Genomic DNA, 22,904 nt, shown 5'->3' with positions numbered 1-22,904 from the left:
AGATCCCACCCAGCACCAATCCCTGCCCCTGCTCTCACACTGCTGGGACAGACCAGCCAGGGAACAAGGACACAGGGCCACTGCCAGCTCAGTCAACACGCTCCTGGGGCCATTGGGGCCAACCCCACACCAGGAACAAGGTCACTGCTGCTTTTTGGAGCAATTGAGGGGAATTGAGACATTGGGCTCTGGTAGGGCAGGGACCAGGCAACAGTACTGTTACAGCCCAGCACTGCCCCTGGCACAGCTCTTTGTTTTTCTCCATGGGTGTCACACAGCTTCAGGCAGCAGGACATAGCCTGAGCCCTGCCTGCTCTTCTGGAACCCTGAGCCACACAGAAGTCCTGGGGTGGTGCAGTTACAAAGTTCAAAAAACACAGAAAGTGCAGAGAGGTGGCCAGGCTCAAGGATATCAGGTGCCATGACCCTCCTAAAGCGGGTGCTTGCACATCCATGTGTGCTGTGGCTTGGGAACAGTGGAGGTGGACAGAATGAGCTTAGCACCATCCCAGGGGCTGAGCCAGGCTGCAGCTGATATTACATGGAGTTGGCCGGTGGTATAGACTGCACTGGAGGGAGTGAGGGAGGGCACTGTTATGTGGGGCACAGCTTTTTACCACCCTGGGTCACAGTGACATATGGCTGCAAGAAGAAAGGAGCTGCTGGACTGTTCAAGCAGTGTCCTGAACCCCTAAAACCAGTGATGACTCCTGCCTGCTGGCAGCTGCCCTGTCCCGAAGGAGTAGGTCCCTGTGCCCAGAGGGACTGAGGCCAGTGCAGAAGGGGAATCCAAGCAGTGAGAGCTTCACCAGCACAGGCTATGGAGGAGAGCACAACTCAGCATGTGGTTCAAGCAGCTACTCCTAGAATGCCCTTGGCCTGATGAGCACCAAAGAGTTCCCAGACTGACAGAGATCATCCCATTTCTCTGTGTTCAGTGTATGGAGGGGCTGCTGGCTCTGCAAGCAACCCACTGAGGTAAGGACTGAGGTTTGCCATGGAAAGCACATCCCTGTGGTTACAGTGGGGTGACAGACAACAGGGGTTGGAGGCAGTCAAGGACTTGTTAAATCACGTGCAGTCATTCACACAGGCTGACACAAACAAACTCTTCTGTAAACTGGGTTCCAGGAGATCCCACAGATCCTCAGCTGTTCCCATGGCCAGTGCTGGATGTGGCATCCTTACATGTTCCCGTGGTATGTGATGTTGGTAAAGGTAGATGTGGCCTCTTTATATAAAGGATTATGGGTCTGGAGGAAGAAGGAGGATGAAAAAGAGCATCATCACTTTGTGCTTGGCATCAGCATTTGTTCTACTAAACATCTGGAGTAACTGAGGCACTGTCTCAGCATGGAGTGGTGGATGCCTGTCTCTACCCAAGGCTTTGGATGAGCAATTTAATGGCTCCCCCATGAAACTGTGGAGGAAAGAAAAAGCAGCAGGAGCTCAAGAAGAGAGAGACCTCTTGAAAGAGCATCCCATCCCATCCCATCCCATCCCATCCCATCCCATCCCATCCCATCCCATCCCATCCCATCCCATCCCATCCCTTCACTTTGTGGGGGGGTTAGGAGATGGAGAAGGGGTGGGGGAGAGGTACCAGTGCTGTCCCAGTCCCCTTCCTTTTGCTCTGGTTCCTCAGTGCTTTCCAGCAACCCATGGCAGGAGGGATCTTTGCCTCACTCATAGGATGGAAACACTGATGTGAGCTGTGAGTAAGGGGGTCATGCTGCTGACAGGTGCTTCGGATATGCTGGAGGTGGGAAAATCACCTAGGACATCTTCTGTCACCTGTGCACAGCCCCTGGACCACAGTGCGCTCAGGGAGGTGGGGTCCCAACTGGCAGTGTCACCTTGAGTCCTGCCTGGGACACTGTCCCAGGCTTTAGAGAGGAATGGGACAAGCTGGTCTCTAAGGACCATGTGATGGGGCCGCAGACAGCAGCTGGGCTCTCATGCTAGGAGCACAGGGATATGGATCCCTCAAATAGGAGCTGTGGGGTTTTGGGGCTCTTGCCCAGCACATTCAATCCGCTGCCCCTCACCGTGTCCCACTTGGCCCTGGCCTTCTCCTCCTCAAAACGGGCAAACTCGCGGCGATCGTGGATGGTGATGAGGAGCTTCCAGACGAGCAGGGCAGCAAGGCCGATGAGCAGGATGGTACCTGTCACTGAGAGCAGGACCACCAGGACGTCTGGCCCCTTTGGACAGTCTGGAGCAGAGATGAGGGCAGGGTTGAGGGGGATTCAGCACCCCCAGGGCAACTTAAAGCAGCTCTGGGGCTACCTGGCCATGGGTACACAGAGCTCCTTTGGTCTCAGGAGGGCATCATCCTCCTCTGCCAGTAAGCAGGGGCCTCCACCCTGAGCACAGCAGGCTCTTTGAAGGAGGATCCTGTCCGTGGGGCACCTGTGCCAAAATACTAGAGCACCTGTCTGTAGGGTGGGTGTCTGCACCCAAGCCTGAAGCCAGATCATGAGCATCACAGGTCCCACCCACAGTGGGGGATGACACTGGAGACCAGATCCTTGTGTTTGTGGAAGTTTGCCCCAAACCACCAGCCCACTGACACCCCACCCTGGCCTGTGGCAACTTGTGTCAACACTGAGTTGGCAAATGGGGGCAGCGAGATCCATTGTGTGCCTCCACAGCTCCTGCTCCCCCTGCACACCACCCAGGGCCGTTTGGCCACCACAGCCCTCACCTGCCTTTCCTCTCCCGTCTGGCTGTGAGGCTGGGGAGTCTGGGCTGTACCCTGCCCATGGCAGACAGCTGCAGTGAGAGCTGGTGGCTGCCCTCACGGCCCTGCTTCTGAAAGATCTGCAGCCACACAGCCCCAGGTTCAGCTGAGGTCAATGGAGACCCCGGGGCTGCTGCTGGGAGCCTCCTCTTATCTGCTTCCCAAGAAGATTCATCCCCACAAAGTCAGACACAGGATCAGGGCGATGGGAAGGTTGAACACCCATCCTTGGCATCAATGAGGAGACAAAATAACTTAGGAAATGGGATACCTGAGAGGCAGGAATTCACGGCCCCTGTAGCACTGAACAGAGAAGTTCTTTAATCCCTCTCAGCCCTCCCCCCCCCCCTTTCCGTATGCCTGGCTGGAGTGGGAGGTACAAAGGGCACACAACATTCCCACCCCGCCCTCAGAAACGCCCCCCCGCCCAGAAACCCAGCACAGCACATTCTGCAGCCCCCAGCCTAAGCGTGGCAGCTGGGTCTTACCAGGCTCCTCAATGACGTAGAGGATGGACTTGCCACTGGAGTCCTCATAGTACTGGAACCTCATCACACAGTCATTCTCGTCCTTATAGGTGCAGTTCACGGCATCCTTGCCCCTGTCACCTGCCAGAGGGAGCGGCTCAGAGCCCCCATGCTGAGGGGTGCACAGACAGAGGGGAAGTGTGTGGCATACAAAGCCCGCTGGATTTCCACGTATTAGGGCAGGGGTTGAGTCTTCTCTTACTTAGTTCCTGCACCATCTCGATCTCATCTCGGCACATGCGGCTGCAGGACTGCTGCTCCGCTAGCTTTCCCCGCTCATACTTCTTGCATTCCACGCAATCCCTGTGGAGGAGGAGAGAGCTACCATGAGCTTCTCCCTGCTCTCCTCAGGGAACTCTCACACCTTTCAGTCTCAGGCTGAGGAAATCACAGCAGTCCCAAGCCTACCGGGCTGCAGATAGTGAAGTGCTCCTGCCACCAGCGCTGCCAGCTCCACAATGGGATATGACCCTTCCCAGCTTTCTGGAGCTCCCCAGTGGAGTATGACCTATCCCAGCTCTCTGCCAGCCCACAGTGTGGTATGACCTGTCCCAGCCCTCTGCTCTCTCACTTTTTGATGGTGCAGGCGTCTGGGCAGGTGGGGCACTTCTCGCAGGTGTCTCCGTAGGAGCCAGGCTGGGTGCACTCGCAGCGGCCGCACACGCAGGAGCCATGGCCACTGCACACCAGCCCATTGTTGGACATGCAGGTGTCAGTGCGTGTGGTGCAGTTGCAGTAGTCGCCTGTCCAGTCTGAGTTGCACAGACAGTCCCCACAGCTGCACTGCCCGTGGCCTGAGGACAACCAAAAAGCACCAGAACTCTAAGTGTCTCCACAGAGCCTGTTTAGCAATTCCCTATATGGATGCCTATGACCAAGAGTGGCAGTTCACCCTCTGCGGGCACAGCAAGGCAAAGCAGCCACCTAGAACAACTCCGAGAACAACTGCACTGTCCTTGAAGTGGGACACAGAGCAGCTCACACCAAACCCAGACCTTCACCATGTCCCCAACACTCCTCTTATCCCACCCAAGCAAGAACAAACTCCCACATTTCAGGCTGAGCTGCCACAGCTCCAGCAGCAGCAACTGGAGATGCTCCATCAGACCTGTTTCTGAGCAAGCCAGGTTCTGGCTGTGGCTTTGAATTTTGGATTGAGTCAGGACACCTGGTCAGAGCCCCCAAGTCTTACTGCTTGGGAGGCTTTGACCAGAAAGGGAAAGCTGACTGCTGGGAAAAGTCCAACATGCACTCACTGAGACTGGTTTAATCAGACAGACAGGCATGCTCAAATCCTGCCAAACCCTGGAGCTATTTGGATTGTGGTTTGATTCCAGCTCAAAGACGAGACACAATAAGTGGTGGAAACACTGTGGAGGTGCACATGCTGACCTGTCCTGAGCCCTGAGCACAGTGGGACACATTGGGAATGCTGCTCCTTGTGTGGGAGCTGTGCACTGTCCTGGCCATGCCCTTGTAGACACCAGCATGTGAAATAAATGTGTAAACCCATTAATGAGGAACTAGGTCTGAGTCACAGGAAAATAATGCCATGCTGGGTGACAAGGCATGGAAACAGATGGGTAGGCTGGGGAGAAGTGGCTCAGCAGGGTCAGAGAGTTCAGGTTAATTAACAGCCCACCCTGCCCAAGGGCAGCTCTTCATTATTGCCCCTTACCCATCCTGGGGACCTGCAGCCCTTGTTCAAACAGGAACAGGCTCCTTGAGGACACTGACTACTCAGGGTGGGATAAACCTGCATTTCCACCTCCATTATCAGCAGGCTGTTGAGATAAAGGATCAATCTGAGCAGCACAGAGGCAGTTCAAGCCATGAAGTTGGCCTGGGGGGCAGGTGGGGTCCCAAAAATTCAAATTGGAGACATCAGGGAGCAAGAATGGAGTGGCTAGTGGCCCCAGGTTTCACCTCACCCAGACTGGGCTCTAGTGGAGTGGAATCAGCTTTGGCCACTGATGTTTTCCTGGGGATTTTTGGGATTTCAGCAGGAAAGTGGTGGCTTTTTTTGGGACTCTGTTAGCAGCTACCTATCCTGGGTTTACAGAGGAAGCTGGGGCTAGGAACAGGGGTGGCTACCCCTCTACCATTCCCCCCTTGAATCAGTTTTGGGGTGCTCTGTTCCTGGAGAGGATGTTCCACAGTTTCATGCCCCATCTCTAGGCACTGTCACCTCTCTCACATATATAGGGGAGATGGGCTGAGCGCTGCGATTCAGACTCAGACCTTCAGTGTTTACTGGAGATGTGGGTGGAAGGAGCCTTAAATGAAAGGTGGGTAAGAGGCCCTGGCATATCAGGACGTTTGGAATTGCTGTTGGCGTAGGGATTCTGCAGGGAGGGCTTCTTCACTGGGAGGAGAACCAGAGAACCCAAGGACCTGGTCCTCTTCCCATTACTGAGAGCAGCTGGACTGGAGAAGAGGAGTCTGGGAGCATGTGGATGAGACAAATATTCAGGAGGGGAGATGCTGTAAGGCCAGTGAGGAGGGAGGATTTACTTCCCCAACACTTTTGCCACTAGGAAGTCTTGCAGAACTGGGTGGAGGATAAAATCTACCTCTCCCCACCCCTCCCCCTCCACTCTGGGGTTTCCTCCTGCAGAGCAGTACTTCTGAGGTGTTTGAGCTCTGGTTCAAGCAAAGTCCCTTCCCTGTGCACCCCAGAACTGCTTCTCTTGGTCCCCATGAGCCCCACCAGGCCTCCTTTTTAATCTTCTAGCCCGTCCCTGCTCCCAGCTCTCAGGCACAGGTGGTGATATCAGTGGCCAAAAAGGGAGTAATTCCCCTGGCATCACTTCAGACCACGGCTAGTCCAGGGAGAACCACAGCTGAACAAGTCAGAGGTGGGGACAATTCCTAGGACAAGCACCAAAATGACTGGCGTCTCCCTTGCCCATTATCTCAGGCAGCCAAAACAGCCCCAAGCTGCCTCCCTGCCAAGCCCAGCACTCACCTGAGCACATCTGGCCCTTGAAGCGAACGCAGGAAAAGTCATCGCACTCACAGTACTTGCCCGTCACCTTCCCAAAGTCGCTGCTGTGGCACACACACTGCCCGCAGATGCATTCGCCACGCTGGCTGCACAGGGGCTGGCCCGGCCGGGGGCTGCAGTTGTCCTGCTGTGAGGGGTTGTACTCCTCCTCCGAGCACTCGCAGTGTGAGCCCAAGCGCCCAGGGTTGCAGCGGCACACACCGCACTCCAGTGTGCCATTGCCGTGGGTGCAGGATGGGCTGTTGGCCTCAGCATGACTCTCACAGGAGCACTCGCAGTCGAAGTTCACCACGACTGTCAGGCTGTCCTTGAAGCCCACAGGTTTTATGGTGAAGGATTTCTGCTGCTCCTGGGGACAGCCCCGCACTTTGGCCTCGATGCTGAAGCTCACCTGGAGGGCAAAGGTATGTCCGGATGTAAGTACCTGCTCCAGTCCATGCCCCAGCTCAAAGGAGCTCAGAAATGGGACCCATCAGGCTTGTTTGGGCTCACCAAAGCTTATCAAAGCTGTCCCAGCACAGTGTAGGCCAGAGAATGTGCCTGCCACAGTAACCAGGCAAATTTTGGATTCAATATCAACAGAAAATTCTTCACTGAGAAGTTTGCACAGGCTGCCCATGGAAGAAGTAGAATCACTGTCCCTGGAAGAATTCAAAGAACCTGTAGATATGGTGCTTAGGGGCACTGTTTAGTGGTGGACTTAGATATCAGTTAGTGGTTGGATTTGATGGTCTTAGAATGCTTTTCCAACCCAAATGATTCCAGGTTCCCATGCCCTACGGGCAGCAGCCTAGGCTGAGCTGGAGGGATCACAAGAGTTTGCATCCTGCAGATTCAAAAAAGCATTTTGTTCTTTGCACCCACCCTGCTGGACCTCTCTCTCTAGTGCTGAGATTCCAGGGTCCATGTCACCTGGGAGGTTGTGGGACAAGCATATGGTGCTGGTGCAGAGCAATAGATGATCTGACAGTGCTGCTACATAGAGGGGAGAAAAGCCAAGCCCATGAACAGAATCCTCACCGTGTCCCCGATCTTGAGCCCCATGCAAGACTTGAGCCCAGGAATGATCTCATCATTAAGGCAGGTGGCATTGAAGGCCAGGGACAGCTCTTCAGGGAGGTCACGCACCTCCAGCTCCACTTTGGAGCGGATTTTCTAGGGGAGAAGAGAGGACTGATGAAGACACAGCAGAGGCTGGGCAGGGCTCAGCCCTGGGAGGGTCCTCCCCTGCCCCAGCACCACAGTGATGCTCCCTCACACATGGGAAAGGAGCCAAGTGCCGCACGTCTTTCTCAAGACTTAGCTATGACATTCTCTACAGGGAAAAGTCTTCAAGACAGGAAGGGACAGGCAGTAAACAGTGATCTCCCAACTCCAGAGTGCCTGCACACATGGGTTGAGGCAGATGCTCACAGCTGGTCCAAGGAGGATGCTTGGGGTTGGAGGAGCTGACAGATCTGTGTGGGTTGTTAGCAGTGGGAAGCAGTGGCTGTTTTCTTAGAGAGAGTGTTGTTGTGGGGCCATTACACTACATACTCACCCCATAGGAGTCCACTATGAGCTGCAGAACGTTGCTGGAGTCTCTGGACAAGGTGCCCACAGTTGTGCCTGGGATCAGCTCACTGTAGTTCTGGAGGAATATCATAAACCGAGTCTGTTTGTGATGGGTAAATGTGCCATGGCTGGGCCAAACCCTGTCCAGGCACATGGGACCTTTGATAGGACAGGAGACCACCAAGCCACGTCCAGCCACCCATGGCCCACCAGCCCCTCAGGAAGGTGACTTTGCACAGAAGCTACTACCTGGTAGAGGCCAACAACCGTATCTGTCACAGCAAAGATCAAGTTGATGTTCTTCTGTGAGAGTTTCTCAGTCATCAGGCCCAAAGAGGGATAGTCCTGGAGGAGAGGTATAGTATAGGAACATGTACACCTCCCCAACTTGGTCCCCATCATGCTCTCCAACCACAGCTGAAACACCTTTCCCATCCCATGAGGACCCAACAGGAGCTCCGGGCTCCACAACCCCATGCCTGGGTCAGGATTTACCAGTGTGGTAGTGGCAGAGTAGAAATTATTCTTGTCAATGTGGCACTGGGCATCATTGGGCTGCACGATGCCAGCCAGCCGCCCATCCAGCGCGATATGGGTCTTCGCATCCGTGGTGAAGACAAGCAGGTGGGAAGCATCATTCCTCCAGCCAATTTTTTCCTGCAGTGAAAGGCAGTTCCCAGTCACGTTCAGCACATGCTGAGGGTAGTCCCATGTGCCAGGACCCCACTGCTGCCTTTGTGCTAGGGGGTCATGGCTTGGCCTTAGAGACCAACCTCTGCACAAGGAACCAAGGCAATTGCTCTCCCAGGGAATTGCTGTGGGAGTGTGGGGTCTGGAAGGTGGGCATGGGCTGCTTGTAGGTGAAAGATGAGTTTTCATTGGTTAGAGTGTTAATCAAGATGGCTAATGACTCAGGGATGCAACAACTCCAGGAAAAGCAAGGTGAAGGCACAGGAAGTATTGTCCCTTCTGGACTGGTCACTGCAGGACTGACATGGTTCCTGAGCACCTCTCTACTACCATGATCCCATGAGAGTCCTGCTCTTCCCTTGGCTATTGAGCTATAAATGTCTCACTTGAGTGTTCACCCTCTCCAGAAATCAATCACACAACCACTCAATAAAGCTTATGATCTTGTCCTGGAGGGATTGGTTGGTCCCTGCTAACCCACCTGGCCCAGCCTGGAGACCCTGTCCTGACCCCAGCCAGGCCTTCCTGCCCCTTACATCGCACACAGTGGCCTGGATGATGGCATCGAAGCCTCCCTCTGGTGCGTCACGGTTCCGGGAAACACTCTGCTTCCGCACCTCCTCATTGAAGCGAGTCACCTCATCCGTGAGCGACAGCACGTGTTTGTACCCAAACATGGGCAGGCAGGTTTCCCCAGTCCTGTGGGAGGAGAGCACTCAGGGCACAAGGCTCATCAGGCTATTCCAGCTCAGATCCCTGTCCCACAGCCATCCCACATCCCATGGTTCTGCCCAGGATGTGCTGGAGGGACCCAACCCCACCAAGACCCTAAGGCTGGTGAAGGACCTTTTAGATAGCATTAATTTTCTAGGGATGTTGGGCTCAGGTCAGCTCCCAGCCTCAGTCCTGCTGGGATTTTTAGGAGTCATTTTCTTCCAGCCTCAACATTTCTTTTGAAAAAATGGTGCAAAACTTTCCCCTCAATGGTTTTCCTGTGATAATGATATTTCTAGTTTAGATCTGCTCCTCCTTTCTGTGCCAGCAGAACATGGACTGCACCAAGGTTTAAACCCTGTCCACAATCAGGTACCCAGTTTCTCCACTCCCCTCCTTTCCTCCACCCAGGCTCAACTTCACTCCTCTACTAGCCTACCCCTCTCCTAGCAGCACAGGGGAATAGGGAATGGGTGATGAATTCAGTTGCTAACATCTCTGCCATTCCTTCCTCCTCACACTCTTTCTCTGCTCCAGCCTGCTGTCCTTCCCACAGGAGACAACCTTTCAAGAACCTCCCAAAAACAGGTCCTTTCTGTGGGCTGCAATTCTTCACCATCTGATGTGGAGTTCCAGCTACATTGTGGTGGTGTCCCATCAACTTCCAGCCCTTACAAGACTCCCTCAGCCTGGAGGGTTGACTTACTCATAGCAAGGGTTCTTGATAGCTTCTGGAGGAGATATGTACATGTAGGGGGAAATCGGTTTGTCCACAAAGGCCCCGAAGCCGATGCGTAGGTTGCTGGTGAGCTTACGCATCTCACTGGCCAGTTTTGTGCCCAGGTTCTGGATGTTCCTCAGATCATCCTTCATTGAGTTGGACAGGTCCATCAGGTAGTAGATGTCCACGGGGTAATCCTCCACTTGACGCACTTGGACATGAAAGACCTGAGAGTCATCTGCAAAGTGACAAGGCAGTAAGTGGAGTGAGAGGTCGTCTCCTGGAAGGGGGAGGAAGGCTTACCACAGGATTAGAGGGAAGGGGTCAGCAGGAGCCCAAGGGGATGGTCAAAGTTTCTAGGAGAATATCACCCTCAGACAGCAAGGCAAAGCCCTTAGTCAGGTGCTTGCACAGGAGATGTGCTGTGCAACCCTTCAAAGTGTCCAAGGCCAGGTTGGATGGAATTTGGAGCAACCTAGTGGAAAGTGTGCCTGTCCATGGCAGGGAATGGAACAGCATTGTCTTCAATGTCCTTTCCAACCCGCAAACCATTCCGGAATTCTACAGCAGATGGGGGTTATGGCTCCTGTTCTCCTAACCTCTCAATGTCAGGACATGAACACATCTTCCTGTTCAGGGCTGACCTCCCAAAATATCCTACAGGAACACCTGGCTGGAGTGAAAGAAACTCCCAATGTGTGGACAGGAGGTCTTAAAGGGGTGACAAGGCAGGGAAGGCTGCTTCAGACTTCTCTGAGCTTCCAAGGACTCTGATAATTTTCTGTACCCTCCCCCATCCCATTCCTTTCCTCTCCTCTTGGCTCTCCAGCTACTTCTGAGAAAATTTTGGCAAAAAAATTTCCATTGAAACAAAAATCTTATTAGAAAGAACTTTCTGGGAAACATCCCAGTTTTGGTGATTTTTGCACTCAAAAAAAACCAAAAGAAAAAAGCTGAAAATGCTTAGGGTTACCTCTTTTTCCTGCCTTTTTAAGAGACATGGGTCCTTTCTTCTGATATTTGAAATGGTTTATTTGAAACATAAGCCAGAGCACAGCTGCAGCCTTGTTGGAACACCTCAAATGTTGAGAAAAAACGTCCTTAACTGAGCTTAAATTTTTATTGTTTTCACATTTCTGTCTAAATCTGCACACCACGTTCTTTCAGGATGAAGAAAGTTTCAAAATTTATGATTGCCCAAAAAGCTCCATCCTCTCTCCATCTGTGTTGGGACCTCACCGTGGAGCCACATGTCCCATTCTTGTGCTTAGAAAGCAGCTTTTTGTTGTCAATGAACTGAAACCACAAGGATTCTGAGCTTGTGAGATGTAAGCTGTGACAGGTCCTGCTTGTATCCTTCATCATTTGGCCTTGGCTCATGAGTCAAGGCAGATTACTTATGCCAAAACTTCTTGGTTCAGCAGAGATGGTATCAAGCTGTGGGTCTCTCTTCTTTATTCCAAGGAACAGGGATTTACAGCACTCAGCAACACACTCACCTGCCTCCTGACAACAATCTTTACACCTAAAGAGAACAAGGGCCACTTAGTAGCTCCATGTCCTCATTGTGTGGGGATTCCTGTGCCTGCTGTCCTTCCAATGGGGCAGGACTCCTGGCTGTGCCGAGGGATGTGCACAGAGGCCATGTGCCCAATAGTTTTGCCTCCTGCCTGGCATTCTTGAAACTCCTGGATGCTGGCAAAGGACCAGAGCAGTTAATTGGCTCCAGCCTGCCTGACTGAGCAGAGCCTGGGAAACTACAGGGATCTGGTGGCAGCCCAGCCCTACCAGCTGCTCCGCGGCTTGTAAGATACAAGCTGACTTCCACCCAGGAATTATCAGCACAGCAGCAGTGCCTCAGGTCTGAATGGCTTTATAAAATACCCCATGCATTGTTGAAGTCGCATCCTATCCTGCCCCTCAAATACCTCAAGAACTGAGGCAAGAGAACAAACACAGCGATCAGACAGCTCAGCTGCCCACCAGAGATGTCCTGGAGGATTCTGTGCTGTTGCCAGCCTGGTCTTGACCCTGAAGGACACGAGACCACCTTGGCTAGAGTGATGGCTCACTCAGTGCCTGAGCCCTTTGGGTTATTCTCACTGCATCCCTCCCTTCCTACAGTAGTCTGAGGGATCTTACCTGGCCGCAGGTTCAGCTGTATTCTCTGGGGGCTCATCTGGGTGGTGGTGGACCCCCCCGAGCCCTTGTTGCTGAGGGGGCGGTCCTCCAGAATGGTGACACTGCTTCTGGGGGACTCGATGTGGTCCTGCCCGCAGCCGTTGTGCAGGAGGTTGGCATGTAGGTCACAGCGAGGGGTTGACTGCACCCAGATCTGTGGGGAAGGGACACGGTCAGGAGCCTCCCAGGACTATGCTGGGAGAAAGAGAAAGGCTCCCACCTTTTCCCTGGAGAGCCCCTGCTTTATCACACTTAATGCCAGACCAGGATCAAAGACTTCTTGAGGCACATGGTCTCTGCCTGAGGAAGGCAGAAGATAGAGAGGATTTGGGATCAGCAAGTCCTGCTGGAGTTCAGACCAGGAGCCCATCAGCCCCTGCCAAGGAATGACGGATAACATCAGCCCCTGCCAACGTCCTCCTGACTCCTGGCAGCTGGAAACTTAGATTTGGGTTTTGGCAGAGCCAAAAGGAAATCCTGTCTCTCTGGGATGGCTTGAGGAGGGTGCACCAGGATGTGAACATGGCAAGCTGGATGGAGGCAGTGTGGGACTTTTAAAATTATTTATTACTTTGACAAAAGACAAATCACCTTTCCCCCCAAATTTTCCAACATAGCCCCTTAGAATTCCTGCCATGAGCAAGGAACATGTCCACTATGGGTGAGCTCATATCACACAGCAGTGCTCAGTTCCTGTCTGGAAGTGGGTCACACCTATCTCCAGCTCTCCAGCTTCCTAACGGATGCAGCCAACCGGGAAAAGGAGAGCCAAAAAAGGAGTGGAAGAGTGCAAAGGCACTGGGGCTGTGGGATAAGCCCTGAGCAGCCTGTCAGGGGCAGGAAGCACAAAGTGTGGAGTCATGGTGACTCCACTCCAGCCCTGTCCCTCGTTTCTTAAAAAGTTCATGGCTCCTCGTCCTTATCACAGAACATTCAGGAAGGTTCTTATTCCTTTAGTTGCTCACTAAGACAAATATGAAAAGAATTTCTCTCCCAGCCCAGCAGTGCTGTGATCTGCTGCTTCATGTTCCTGCCCAGGCAGCACCCGCCCTCCCCTCCGAAAGGATTCTTTATCTCCCTGCCTCAGCCCACATCTTTCTACATTGGTGTCTTCCAGCAGAGGACCATCACAGCCTCTTCCTGCAGCAAAGGGAGGTGGCATAAGTCCTGGTGGTGCTGGTTCAGTGCCCTCCCTGCTCCTGGGAGGCTGGAATTCAGTGCTGAGCCTTCCCATTCTGGAAAGGTTCCCATGCAGGATATCAACTGTCCTGGGTTCGGGCTGGTTGAACCCAGGGATGAATTTGTTTATGCAAATGAGTAGAAAAACACAAATGGTTTCAGGAGGCCCTGGCTGGCCCATGGCCCTCTGGAAACAGTGGCCAAGCAATAGCCAAAAAATACATCAGCAAGCGTGTTCCTGCCCTGCCTGGACAGTGTGCTGACAGAGAGGAGGACAAGTCATCCCTCCAAATTAACTCCCTCACACCCACACACCCACAAGCTCACGCCACAGGTCTCCCTGCTGTGGGAAGGGGTGGCTGTTTCCCTCCAGATCCCATCAATCATCATGTACATTCCTGTCCCAGTCAGAGAAATCATTGGAAAAATAGGTGGGTGAAAAGCATGCTGGGCAGGTGGGTTTTAACCATGGTGCTTAGTGATACCTGGAGATCCTAGGGAGCTCCCAGGACCCCAGAGACCTCATGGCATCTTATAGGATTGGCAGCACAATTCCTGCTGTGAGATTTCCATGGACAAACTGTTTAACCCCAGGGTGGGATCCTTTCCCTTTGGAGCCCTAAATATAGTGACTGAATCAAGACTTACAGGAACCTCCCCAACAACAAAAAATTACCTCAGAAGTAATTTTGACATTTGGCTGCAAGGCCCTGGCAGCCCTCAGTCTGTTTTTGTCCCCAGGCTCTGCCACTTTGCTGACTCAACACTTGGGGCACAGCCCTAGTTAGGAGTGACCTGCAGACAGCCCAAGCTTGCTGGTGAGAAACTCACAGCACAGGGATTTCATCCATGAGAAACCCATTCCCTGTCGGCACAGCCCTGACAGCATCAGCTCCTTACATGGAGATGTGGGGAGATGTGTGCCCCCTCTCTATCCCAGCCATCCCACAGCCCTTCCCAGAGATGTTCACCAGCTCTCCCTGCCTTCTGTCCCACTGCAGAGAGGATATCCACTCAGGCTCACTTCAGAATGGGAAACCTGATTATTTTATCCCAGTCACTGCCTCTAGAGCTGATTAGTGAGGGCAGGGTCAGGCAGGGCTCTGGCAGAGCCAGTTCCATTCCCTGAGCTCCCAGGGCAGGAGCCTGCGGGAACTTGCGTATTCCCCAGCGCATCTCTGTTTTCATCTTGGACACAACCACATGCAGCATCAATTTCTCTGCAGGAGAGCTCTTGGGAGGGCTCAGAGCACAGATATCTCCACAAATGAAGCTAAAACCTTCCAGCAGCTCCTCTAAAATTCAAATCTGGTCCAGTCTGGCCTCCAAGAGACCCAGAGCGGGTGACATTTTGGGTGTGTGAGACCCTGAAGGATCTGTCACAATAATCTCCAAGGGGATTTTATAGATACATCTCAGTGTTACAGCTTGGTTGGCTTTTTCAAAAAAAGCAGATGAGAACATCTATTTGTTGGTAAGAGTGGTCAAGGTTTCTGAAAAATAAATAAAGCTCAACTCTGCTCTGCACCAATGCCCGGGGCGGGGCGGGGGTGGGGGTGGGGGGGGTCAGTGATCACAAGAAACCGCAATGAAATCTTTTTCCATTCCAAAACCAGGATGGAGCAGGAATAACTCATCACGCCAGGCTCCTTGAGAAGGCAGTGTGAGTGGAAAAGGGCTGTAGTGGGAGCAGGAGCACAAATATGAGCACTGTCCCTTTAAAAACAGGGGGGATGCCGTATCAGAGACCTCCCCCACCACAGGGAAATTAAACAAACCCACAGGAAAAAAACCCCTCATTGCTAAATTAAGACAGTGTGGTCCAGATGTTTGAGGCAGAGTTGCTGAGCGGAGCACACAGCCGGGGGCCAGGTCTGGCAGCAGGAAGGCTCCCTCACTCTTGTCGTGTCTGCCCAGGAGCACAGCTTGAGCAGCAATGGAAGTATTTCCTTTTTTGGAAACCTTTGCTGATCTGAAGGGAAAAAACCCTATCACGTCTCCCACTGCACCATCAGGCCACCAGTGCAGCCCAGGATCAGCGGCCGGAAAGGAGGAGCCCAGCCTAGATTCCCCCTTAGAGGGGGGATGGAGATTGAAGCCAGGCCCCTTATCAAGCTGCATGTTTCAACCACTCCTTGCAGGAGATAAGATGGGCACAAACATCTTTATTCACATCACATGCCAAGAGTCATGTCTGACAGGCACAGCAAGCCAGAGGCCTCCCCTCCAGATATGCATTGATCCCAAAGCATTAGACCATTGCTGCATGATCCAGCAGCATTTCCCAGCTTGGATCACTTTTCTCAGGTGTTTCCCAAGTCCCAGTGGGCACTATGGGCACAGTTGCAGCTGATAGAAGTGGGTCTTCAACGACAGAGAAGAAGAAAGCAAGGAAAGCCTAAAGAAGATTTAATCACCTCTCCCCATCCCTTGGCTCTGCCTTGGGGCTCCTCTCCCATTCCCTTGGGAAACTCCCTCCTCTTACCCAATGGATTAACCCCCAGGGCAAAATTTTTGGAGGGTTATGTGGCAGATCTGCTTGGCTCTTACCTACCCAAATAGGATGATTTGAAAGCCACAGCTCAAGCACTCACATCCACTTTAGCTGAGTAACCAAACCAGACACCTTGTTTTCTTCTCCCCTCATTTCTAATGAAAAAAGGCTTTAAAACTCAGCCCTTAACTCATAATGAGTAATTTCAATTCCTCCTTTCAGGCCTTCCAGGCCCCCTCTCTTTTCAGCCCTTCCAGGAATTAAGCTTCTTCAGCCAGAGCTTTACAACAGGTTTCTAAGAAGCAAACCAAGAGTAAACTAAGTACATTATTTGAAAGATGAATTCCTAGTGGAAACACCACGATTTCCCCGTCAGCTCAGTGTAGCTCCCACCAACACACTCAGATAACGGGTATATTTTGAGAGCGAGGCAGAAGCAGTGCCCACTGACCCAAGTGCCTTGAGCCGAGGTGTGAGCCAGGAGCCACCAAGGAATCTGTTTAGATACGGTGGGAACAGATGGAGACTGATCTTGTGGCTGTAACCTAGATTCATCCTGAAGGTTCTTCCCTTCCTTTGCATCCCCTGCCCTTCTCAGGGATGTACTTCAGCCCTGCCTAGTCCCCAGCTCTTACCTCAGCAGAGCACCAGGCGCAGAGGGGACTGACGGCCAGGCACTGCTTGCAGGAGTTCACCCCACGGGTGGTGCAGATGTTACCCCCTGAAACAGCAAAACAGAGCAATTACAGCTCACAGAACCCAAACTCACGTGTGTATTCAGTCACCACCTTCTGAGAAGCCAGAGCCCCACCAGGGCCCACCTGCAAACCCTGGATGTTTCCTCCTTATTCTCCCCATCCTCGTATGAGTGGCGCTTCATGTTGCCCAAGGCTGATCATCATTCCCTACCTGCCAGCTCCTCAGAGGGTCCTCTCACCCCTGCAGCATCACATGCATGTTGGAGTGAAGCCCTCTGGCAGGGGTTCATCTATCCTTGTGCCTTCCAGCAGACACTTTGGGACAGCAGGAGTGGAAAAGGGTGAATTCTCTAGGGTGCAGGGGTGGTACCCACAGCCCTGCCAGGGATCGGCTGCCTCTTCCCACCACCTCGACCAGGGGTGGTTGGTGCCACCTTGAGAAGACACTAAGCTCAGTGGCTGGTCTTAGTTGGGCTTCAAATCAGGCAAAGGAGGGGAGTGAAAGGGCACAAGTCCAGAAATGTGCCGGTGCTGCTGTGTCCCAGGCAAAGGTTGGGCTCTGTCAGTGGCCTTGAGGACTCTGGGAGACACACGCTGTTACCAGTCTTGAAGATGAGAAGCCAGTAAGCCCGTGTGGGGGAATTAAGGGGCCACAAAATGCCCGTGGAGCCCAAGGGCAGGAGGAGCATCTCTGCCACAGACCAGAGTGGGTGGTCCTGCGTTTCCTGCTGCCAAGGGCCAATGTGAAAAGTGGCTGGGACATTGTTGCCATGGTGTCACTCTTGGCTCTTCCTCCCTCCTGGGCACAAACACTTCAGCAGTTTTATGATTCCCCAGGCAGAGAAAATGCAGCCAAGTACCCACCTGGCCAAGGGAGCCAGGGGGATGCCAGTAGGCAGCAGTGGGCACTAGGGCCTCCCCTCTTCCCTGTGTGCCCCCATGGACGCCCAGGGCTGTCCCACAACGGCAGGAAATGCAACACAAAGCAGAAAGAGGAAATGGTGAAACAGCATCCTCAGATCTTTGAGCAGAACAGAACTACAGCACCGTGCACTCCTGCCTGCCAGCATTTATCCAGGGAGTTCACATGTTCACACCTCTGTGTGTGTGTGTATGTCTGTTTGAGGGTGGTGTCACAGGCTGTGGCTGTCCCAGGGGCCAGTGGCTGCTTGGGGATGGGCCCCAGGGTGTTCCCATTGCACCTCTGACACATGCAGTTCCCACTTGTCCCAGACTAAACTAAAGGCTGAGTCCAGTGCCTTGCTTAGTACCAGTTTTGGGGTGGCACTGATGCCCAGAGCTCTCATTATACCCTGAAACACCTGGCTCCATGTGAGGATGGGGCGGATTTTAAATGTAAGTTGCCCAAAAGAGTGACAGGTCAGTCTCCATTGCTTCCTGCACTCCAGCAGTGTGCCAGCAGCAATACTGATCCTTGGGTTAGACAGGGCTAGGAAGAGGGAAGGCAAAGGGCTCTCTGAAAACACCAATGACAACACCATCTATGTCTTTTGCCGGCTCCTGCTGCATCCATGTGAAATCCCTCCTGGCCTGCCAAGTGCCAGTGGCTGCAGCCAGAGCACACGCCAAGGATTTGTGGTGTGCCGTGCAGCCAACTCAGCCCTCTGGGAAGCAGGGAGGCACTGCCCAAACAGCCCTTAGGGACAGGGACCTGGCAGCTCCAGGTGCTCTGGATTAAATGCTCAGAGCTGCCAACCCCGGGGCCACTTGCCTGAATACAGAAACAGCTTCCAAATCTGCAGGTCCCTGGGGAGCCCTGGTGCTTTGCTACCTGGACCAGGATGATGCCCTTTGCTCAGGAATGGGGAGAGGTGCCAAGTACCCGCCTGCCACATGCCAGGAGTATCCCTGCTTTCCACTCTCACACCCCTCATGTAGTGGCTGTGTCCACCTCCTGGCTCATAACTGTGGTTGCTCAGCTCTGCTCTGCTCAGGCAGAATTACAGCATTGAGTGCCACCAGCAACACTCCTGGTCCAGACTCCTGTTTAATGCCAGTGTGATGTTTGTCGCCTCATGCTGGGTTTTATCTGTTGTTTTCACCTGGCTCTGCCCCAGCACCCCCCTTACTGGGGAAAGGCAGAGCTGACAAGGGCAACATCAAGGCTCTGAGACATGAGACTCACCAGTCCAAATCCTGCCTCAAACAGGTCTTCTCTGTGACTTGACCCAGTCCCTCAGCCACTTCCTGCCTCAGTTTCCCATGTGCAGTGTTAACTCTGGTCTCAATGAGACCAGGTTCCACTGAAACTCCATGTGGAAGATTCCAGGGCTGTGTCTGATGGTAGAGCCCAAGGGTGCCTCCTCATGCCATGAAATCTGTTCTTGAGGCTAAGGAATCCCAGGACCCTCTGAGCTCATCTGCTCCTCACCGTCTGGTACAAATTACCTCCGGTTTGTGTGCAGCCCCTCTACCCTGGTGCTTTCCTTTCCTCTCCTTCTGCTGCCACCCCAGAGCCCAGGGGTCCTTTATCTGGTGTCCCTTCTCTTTGTTGGGGATATAAATCCAGTCTTCTGGTGGATTTTGGAATGAAGGCCACAGACCCAGGCAGAGCAGTGTCATGGCTGGGGAGCTGCACAGCTCAGGTGGGGCTACAGCTTGGGAAGTCCTTGTGGGAGGGATGCTGCCATTCCCAAGGTTGCCCTGGTGTGTGATGTCATATCCTGCCACAATTCATTGCTGATTGCTTTGCCCTGGGAGTCCCTGGAGGTCTGTATCTACCCCTAGACTGTGGTCCCTGGAGTGTCCTTCACTCCATGACCAAGAAGCTTTCCTGGGGATGGAGGACCCTTCCCTTCCCTGGAATCAATCTCCAGCACTGTACAGGGCTAGTCTTTGCTGCAGTTCCATGGGGCTGGATGGAGCAGGGCCTGGGCAGTTATGACCATCCAAACATGAGGCTGGTCCTGCTGTGAGCAGGCAACTGCACGCCCCCACCATGAGGAAATGTTCCTTTTTTGGCATTCCCAGCACTGGTTGCATGGCTGGATGCAGGGATGCAGTGTTGGGAGGGTTTTGTGGAAGCAGGGACCTTGTGAGGATGTCAGAACAAAAGCACAGATGGGTGAAAGTGGAGAATGTGAAAGATAGGGAGGATGCAGCTGGAGTCCTCTCAGGTTTTGGCCCTGTGAGTGCCTGGCAGTCCTTCCCAGACTTGGACACTGCCTGGCTGTGAGCATGTCAACATCATCTCAGTACAGCCTATACTAACAAATTCTGTATTTTGTAGTGAATTTTTTTTTCTTTTCATCTTTGGAACTTCTTTTTCTAGTCATAAAAAGTAATAAACCCAAGTACAAATCCTACATTTTTAAACTATGCTAGCATCTGCTCTCACACAATGAGCTGATCCTAAAGACTCCAGCTTTTGGAAAAAATCAATCCTGAAATACAGAGAAATGGGAGATGAATTGTGCAGAATGATGGGAACCACCCACCTGGGGCTGGGCAGAGCTGTGGCCCTGAGAGAGGTGAAAGCAGGGAGTCCCAGACTGGTTTGCGTTGAAAGTGACCTTAAAGCCCATCCAGTCTGGGACTGAATTTAGGGAAGCGATGCACTTGAAACACTCCAGATGTCTGTGGCTTAGCATCACCCTGTCCTGACTGGAGAAAATTACTCAGTCCCAGTCTGCACTTGGAGTAACCTCTGTATGGTGCAGGAGCAGCCACACACTTTGTTTTCCCTCTCTGCCAATTTGAGCAAGAATGAGCACAGAGAAAACCTGATAAAGATGTTTGATAAAGGTACAAACCACAAAACTTGATAAAGGTACAGACCACATCCTCTCCAGCCTTTCTGTTTGCCTAAGTGATAAGGATCTGGGCTTTCTTGGCTGATCCCCACCCTACCATTCTGGGGGTGTTTCTTCTCTTGAGTGTCTCCCTTCCTTCCACAGCATCTTCCTGGGAATGGGATGCCCCAAACTGAGCACACACACCAGAGATATCATATGCACAGCCCCAAATTACAGCTCTGTGAACTCAAACTCTTGCCGGGATTATCCCATATCCTGTACTGATGACATGTCCATCTGGCAGCAAATCAGAGCCTCAGGGCTCTGGGAATTCACGAACATCTAGAGTCCTTTAGACAGAACAATGTTGCCCCAACCCCCAAGTCTGGCCTTGAAAAAAATGTGTATTTATAAATCACCAATTGCAGTTTCAAGATTTCCTTTGAGCCCTAGGAAGACACCTGGGGAGGAGATAATGCTTTTCCAGGTTTTTCTGTACTTCTGACACTGGAAAACATTTTAAAAATATAAACTACATTCATCCCGAGATCATCTGATGCCAGAAATCAGATTTCTTAAAGAAAAGCATTAAAATAACATGAGAAAAAATAACACAGGACAGCAATGCTGACATAAATGCACCTCCCCTCTCCCCCTGCCCTTAAAATGTACAGATACAGGGAGGGATTACCTGACATGTGGTTTCTCCCAGTGAATTTTTTGCTTATAAAGGATGAAGCCCAAGTCACACCCCAGTCCTTCCATTACAAACCAGTAACCAGAGCCAAACACAGAGTAGGTGGAGAATATAAACTCACCACATCTAGTAAGAATAACCCACCAAAGTTTGTCTTGAGAAGTTCCTGGCCCCGACTCAGCCGAAGCCCAACCATCCTGAGCTGCGCTTCATGTGTGGGAATGCGCTGCCAGCTCCCCCCTCTGAGTGATTTTCTCATGAAATCACAGACCTTCGGAATGCAGAAAGTCCTGGGATTTGTAGAAGTAACAGGCAACATCTTAACTAGATGTCTTTAAGCAGTGTCAGAATCGACAGAGTAAACCTACCCCAGCTGCCAGTAGCGCAGAGCAGGAGGATCCCAAGCATCACGGAGAGTTGTCCCATCTTCTCAGCCCTGGGCTGGGAAGACTGCTTGGACCAAGCCCAGCACGAGTGATGGGCAGCGCCTCTGGAATAGCTGGAGGGTTTTAGTGGCTGAGGAGATGAATCACGGGGCTCGGTGAATGACACATAGCGAGTGGGGAAGCCGAAGGAAGCTGCTGCGACGTCACTTCAGAGTCCGGAGTGTCCCCGCCCGCTCTGCCGCCAGCTCCTTATGAGGCTTTCACTCGCTCGGCTTAAAAAAGGACCTAATGAACCCTGGCAGGGGGTCCTCCCTCGGCACTGGTGACCTGCAGCCCCGGGGTTCGGAGCAGGCTCTTTTCTGTAGGCTCTTTCACATGGCTTTAAATCCTTACAAAGTCTTGCTCACTCTTTCCTTTTATTAACTCTTGAAAGGTATCTGGTTTTAAACCCCTTCTAAAGCAGAGCTGGGAGCTGAGGGAGACCCAGCCAGGAACCAGACGTGGTGGAACCAGCATTTTGGATATAAACCTGGACATCTCAAAGGAAGGGAAGTTCAGCTTGGGGTCACATAATTGGGACCCAATTTTAGTCTCACTTGTATTGCTTTTTCCCCACTGTGTCCTCAGGAATTGATCCTGTGCTGAGCAAATCCAGGGATTAGGATTTGCAGACGGACTGTGCCCACTGAAACATCAGAATTGCCTGTGGGCATCTCTCGAAGGGGTTTATAAACCTCTTGTTCCCCTGCAATAGTGGGGAAACTGAGGCACTTGGCATATGCCTTAGGAGCAAAAGGGAGAGAAGGGCTGGAGTAATTTTCCTGGGATGCTCTCTCTCACCTGATGACAGAGGTTGGGGACAGTAATTACACAACCTTGGGTCAAGTCAACCCAGCCCACAGAGATACCAAGCTGTGGAATACAAGTTTTTGTGGGTGCCAAGAGCTGCAGCCACATCCTGGAGGTGCTGGAGGCCACAAAGTGCACAGAGCTGTACAAGAGCCACAGGCTCATGCTGGGAGATGGGGACAACAGTACTTGTCCCAGAGCTGCCAGCTGTCTGCAAGAGGTGATGGGTTTTGTGAGGATGAGGTAGCAATACAGATTCTGCCTCAGAACCTGGGGGCTTTCCTTGACTTTAAAGAGGTTTTGGTGCTTCTTTGCTTCTCCACACAGCCCCACCAACCTCAAGGATGTTGCTGTCCTCCTCAGTGGGGATCACTGTCTACTTGGGATCCAATTCCTTCCCCAGGGCTTTTTAATGAAGATTTGGCAAAGGAGACTAGGAGAAGCCCATCAACCCTCATGCAGTATCAAAAAAGGCTGTACCTTGGCTGAGACATCAATATGAACCTCAAACCTATTTTTGGGCAGCTCCAGTCTTGCCCTGCTCCAGAACCCGGAGCCATGTCTCACTAGTTAGACCCCATTAGCCTGTTTTAGGGCATCCAAATTCCTTATATTCCTGCCTGGACACGCTGCCTATATGGCCTTTCCCATCATGTGGGGCTTTCTGCTCACAGGGCTATGCTGTGTCATCCTGTGACTGTGTCTGAGT

At 52.5% G+C, this 22,904-nt stretch overlaps 1 protein-coding gene across 4 annotated transcripts; it reads right to left on the bottom strand.

The window, feature by feature from the left end:
- Positions 1 to 906: 906 nt before the first annotated feature.
- Positions 907 to 21,517, bottom strand: ITGB3 (integrin subunit beta 3). 4 transcript variants are annotated; one of them, XM_066336825.1, is made up of 15 exons: positions 21,329 to 21,517; positions 16,446 to 16,531; positions 12,099 to 12,291; positions 9,942 to 10,194; positions 9,058 to 9,220; positions 8,327 to 8,488; positions 8,081 to 8,176; positions 7,818 to 7,907; positions 7,298 to 7,432; positions 6,239 to 6,668; positions 3,842 to 4,064; positions 3,473 to 3,573; positions 3,232 to 3,351; positions 2,049 to 2,215; positions 907 to 1,253 (listed from the first exon to the last, which is right to left on the bottom strand). In XM_066336825.1, the coding sequence occupies exons 1-15, from the start codon at positions 21,384 to 21,386 to the stop codon at positions 1,185 to 1,187; spliced, it is 2,346 nt and encodes a 781-aa protein (XP_066192922.1). In that variant the 5' UTR covers positions 21,387 to 21,517; the 3' UTR covers positions 907 to 1,184. The 4 variants fall into 4 exon arrangements, with proteins under 4 accessions (XP_066192922.1, XP_066192918.1, XP_066192919.1 ...); XM_066336821.1 differs by lacking the exon at positions 21,329 to 21,517 and adding an exon at positions 16,720 to 16,813; XM_066336822.1 differs by lacking the exons at positions 12,099 to 12,291; positions 21,329 to 21,517.
- Between the last annotated feature and the right edge of the window lie 1,387 nt (positions 21,518 to 22,904).

Source organism: Sylvia atricapilla, chromosome 27 (genome assembly GCF_009819655.1).
Source record: "Sylvia atricapilla isolate bSylAtr1 chromosome 27, bSylAtr1.pri, whole genome shotgun sequence".
Lineage (NCBI taxonomy): Eukaryota > Metazoa > Chordata > Aves > Passeriformes > Sylviidae > Sylvia > Sylvia atricapilla.
This window is presented reverse-complemented; position numbering and strand designations above follow the sequence as displayed.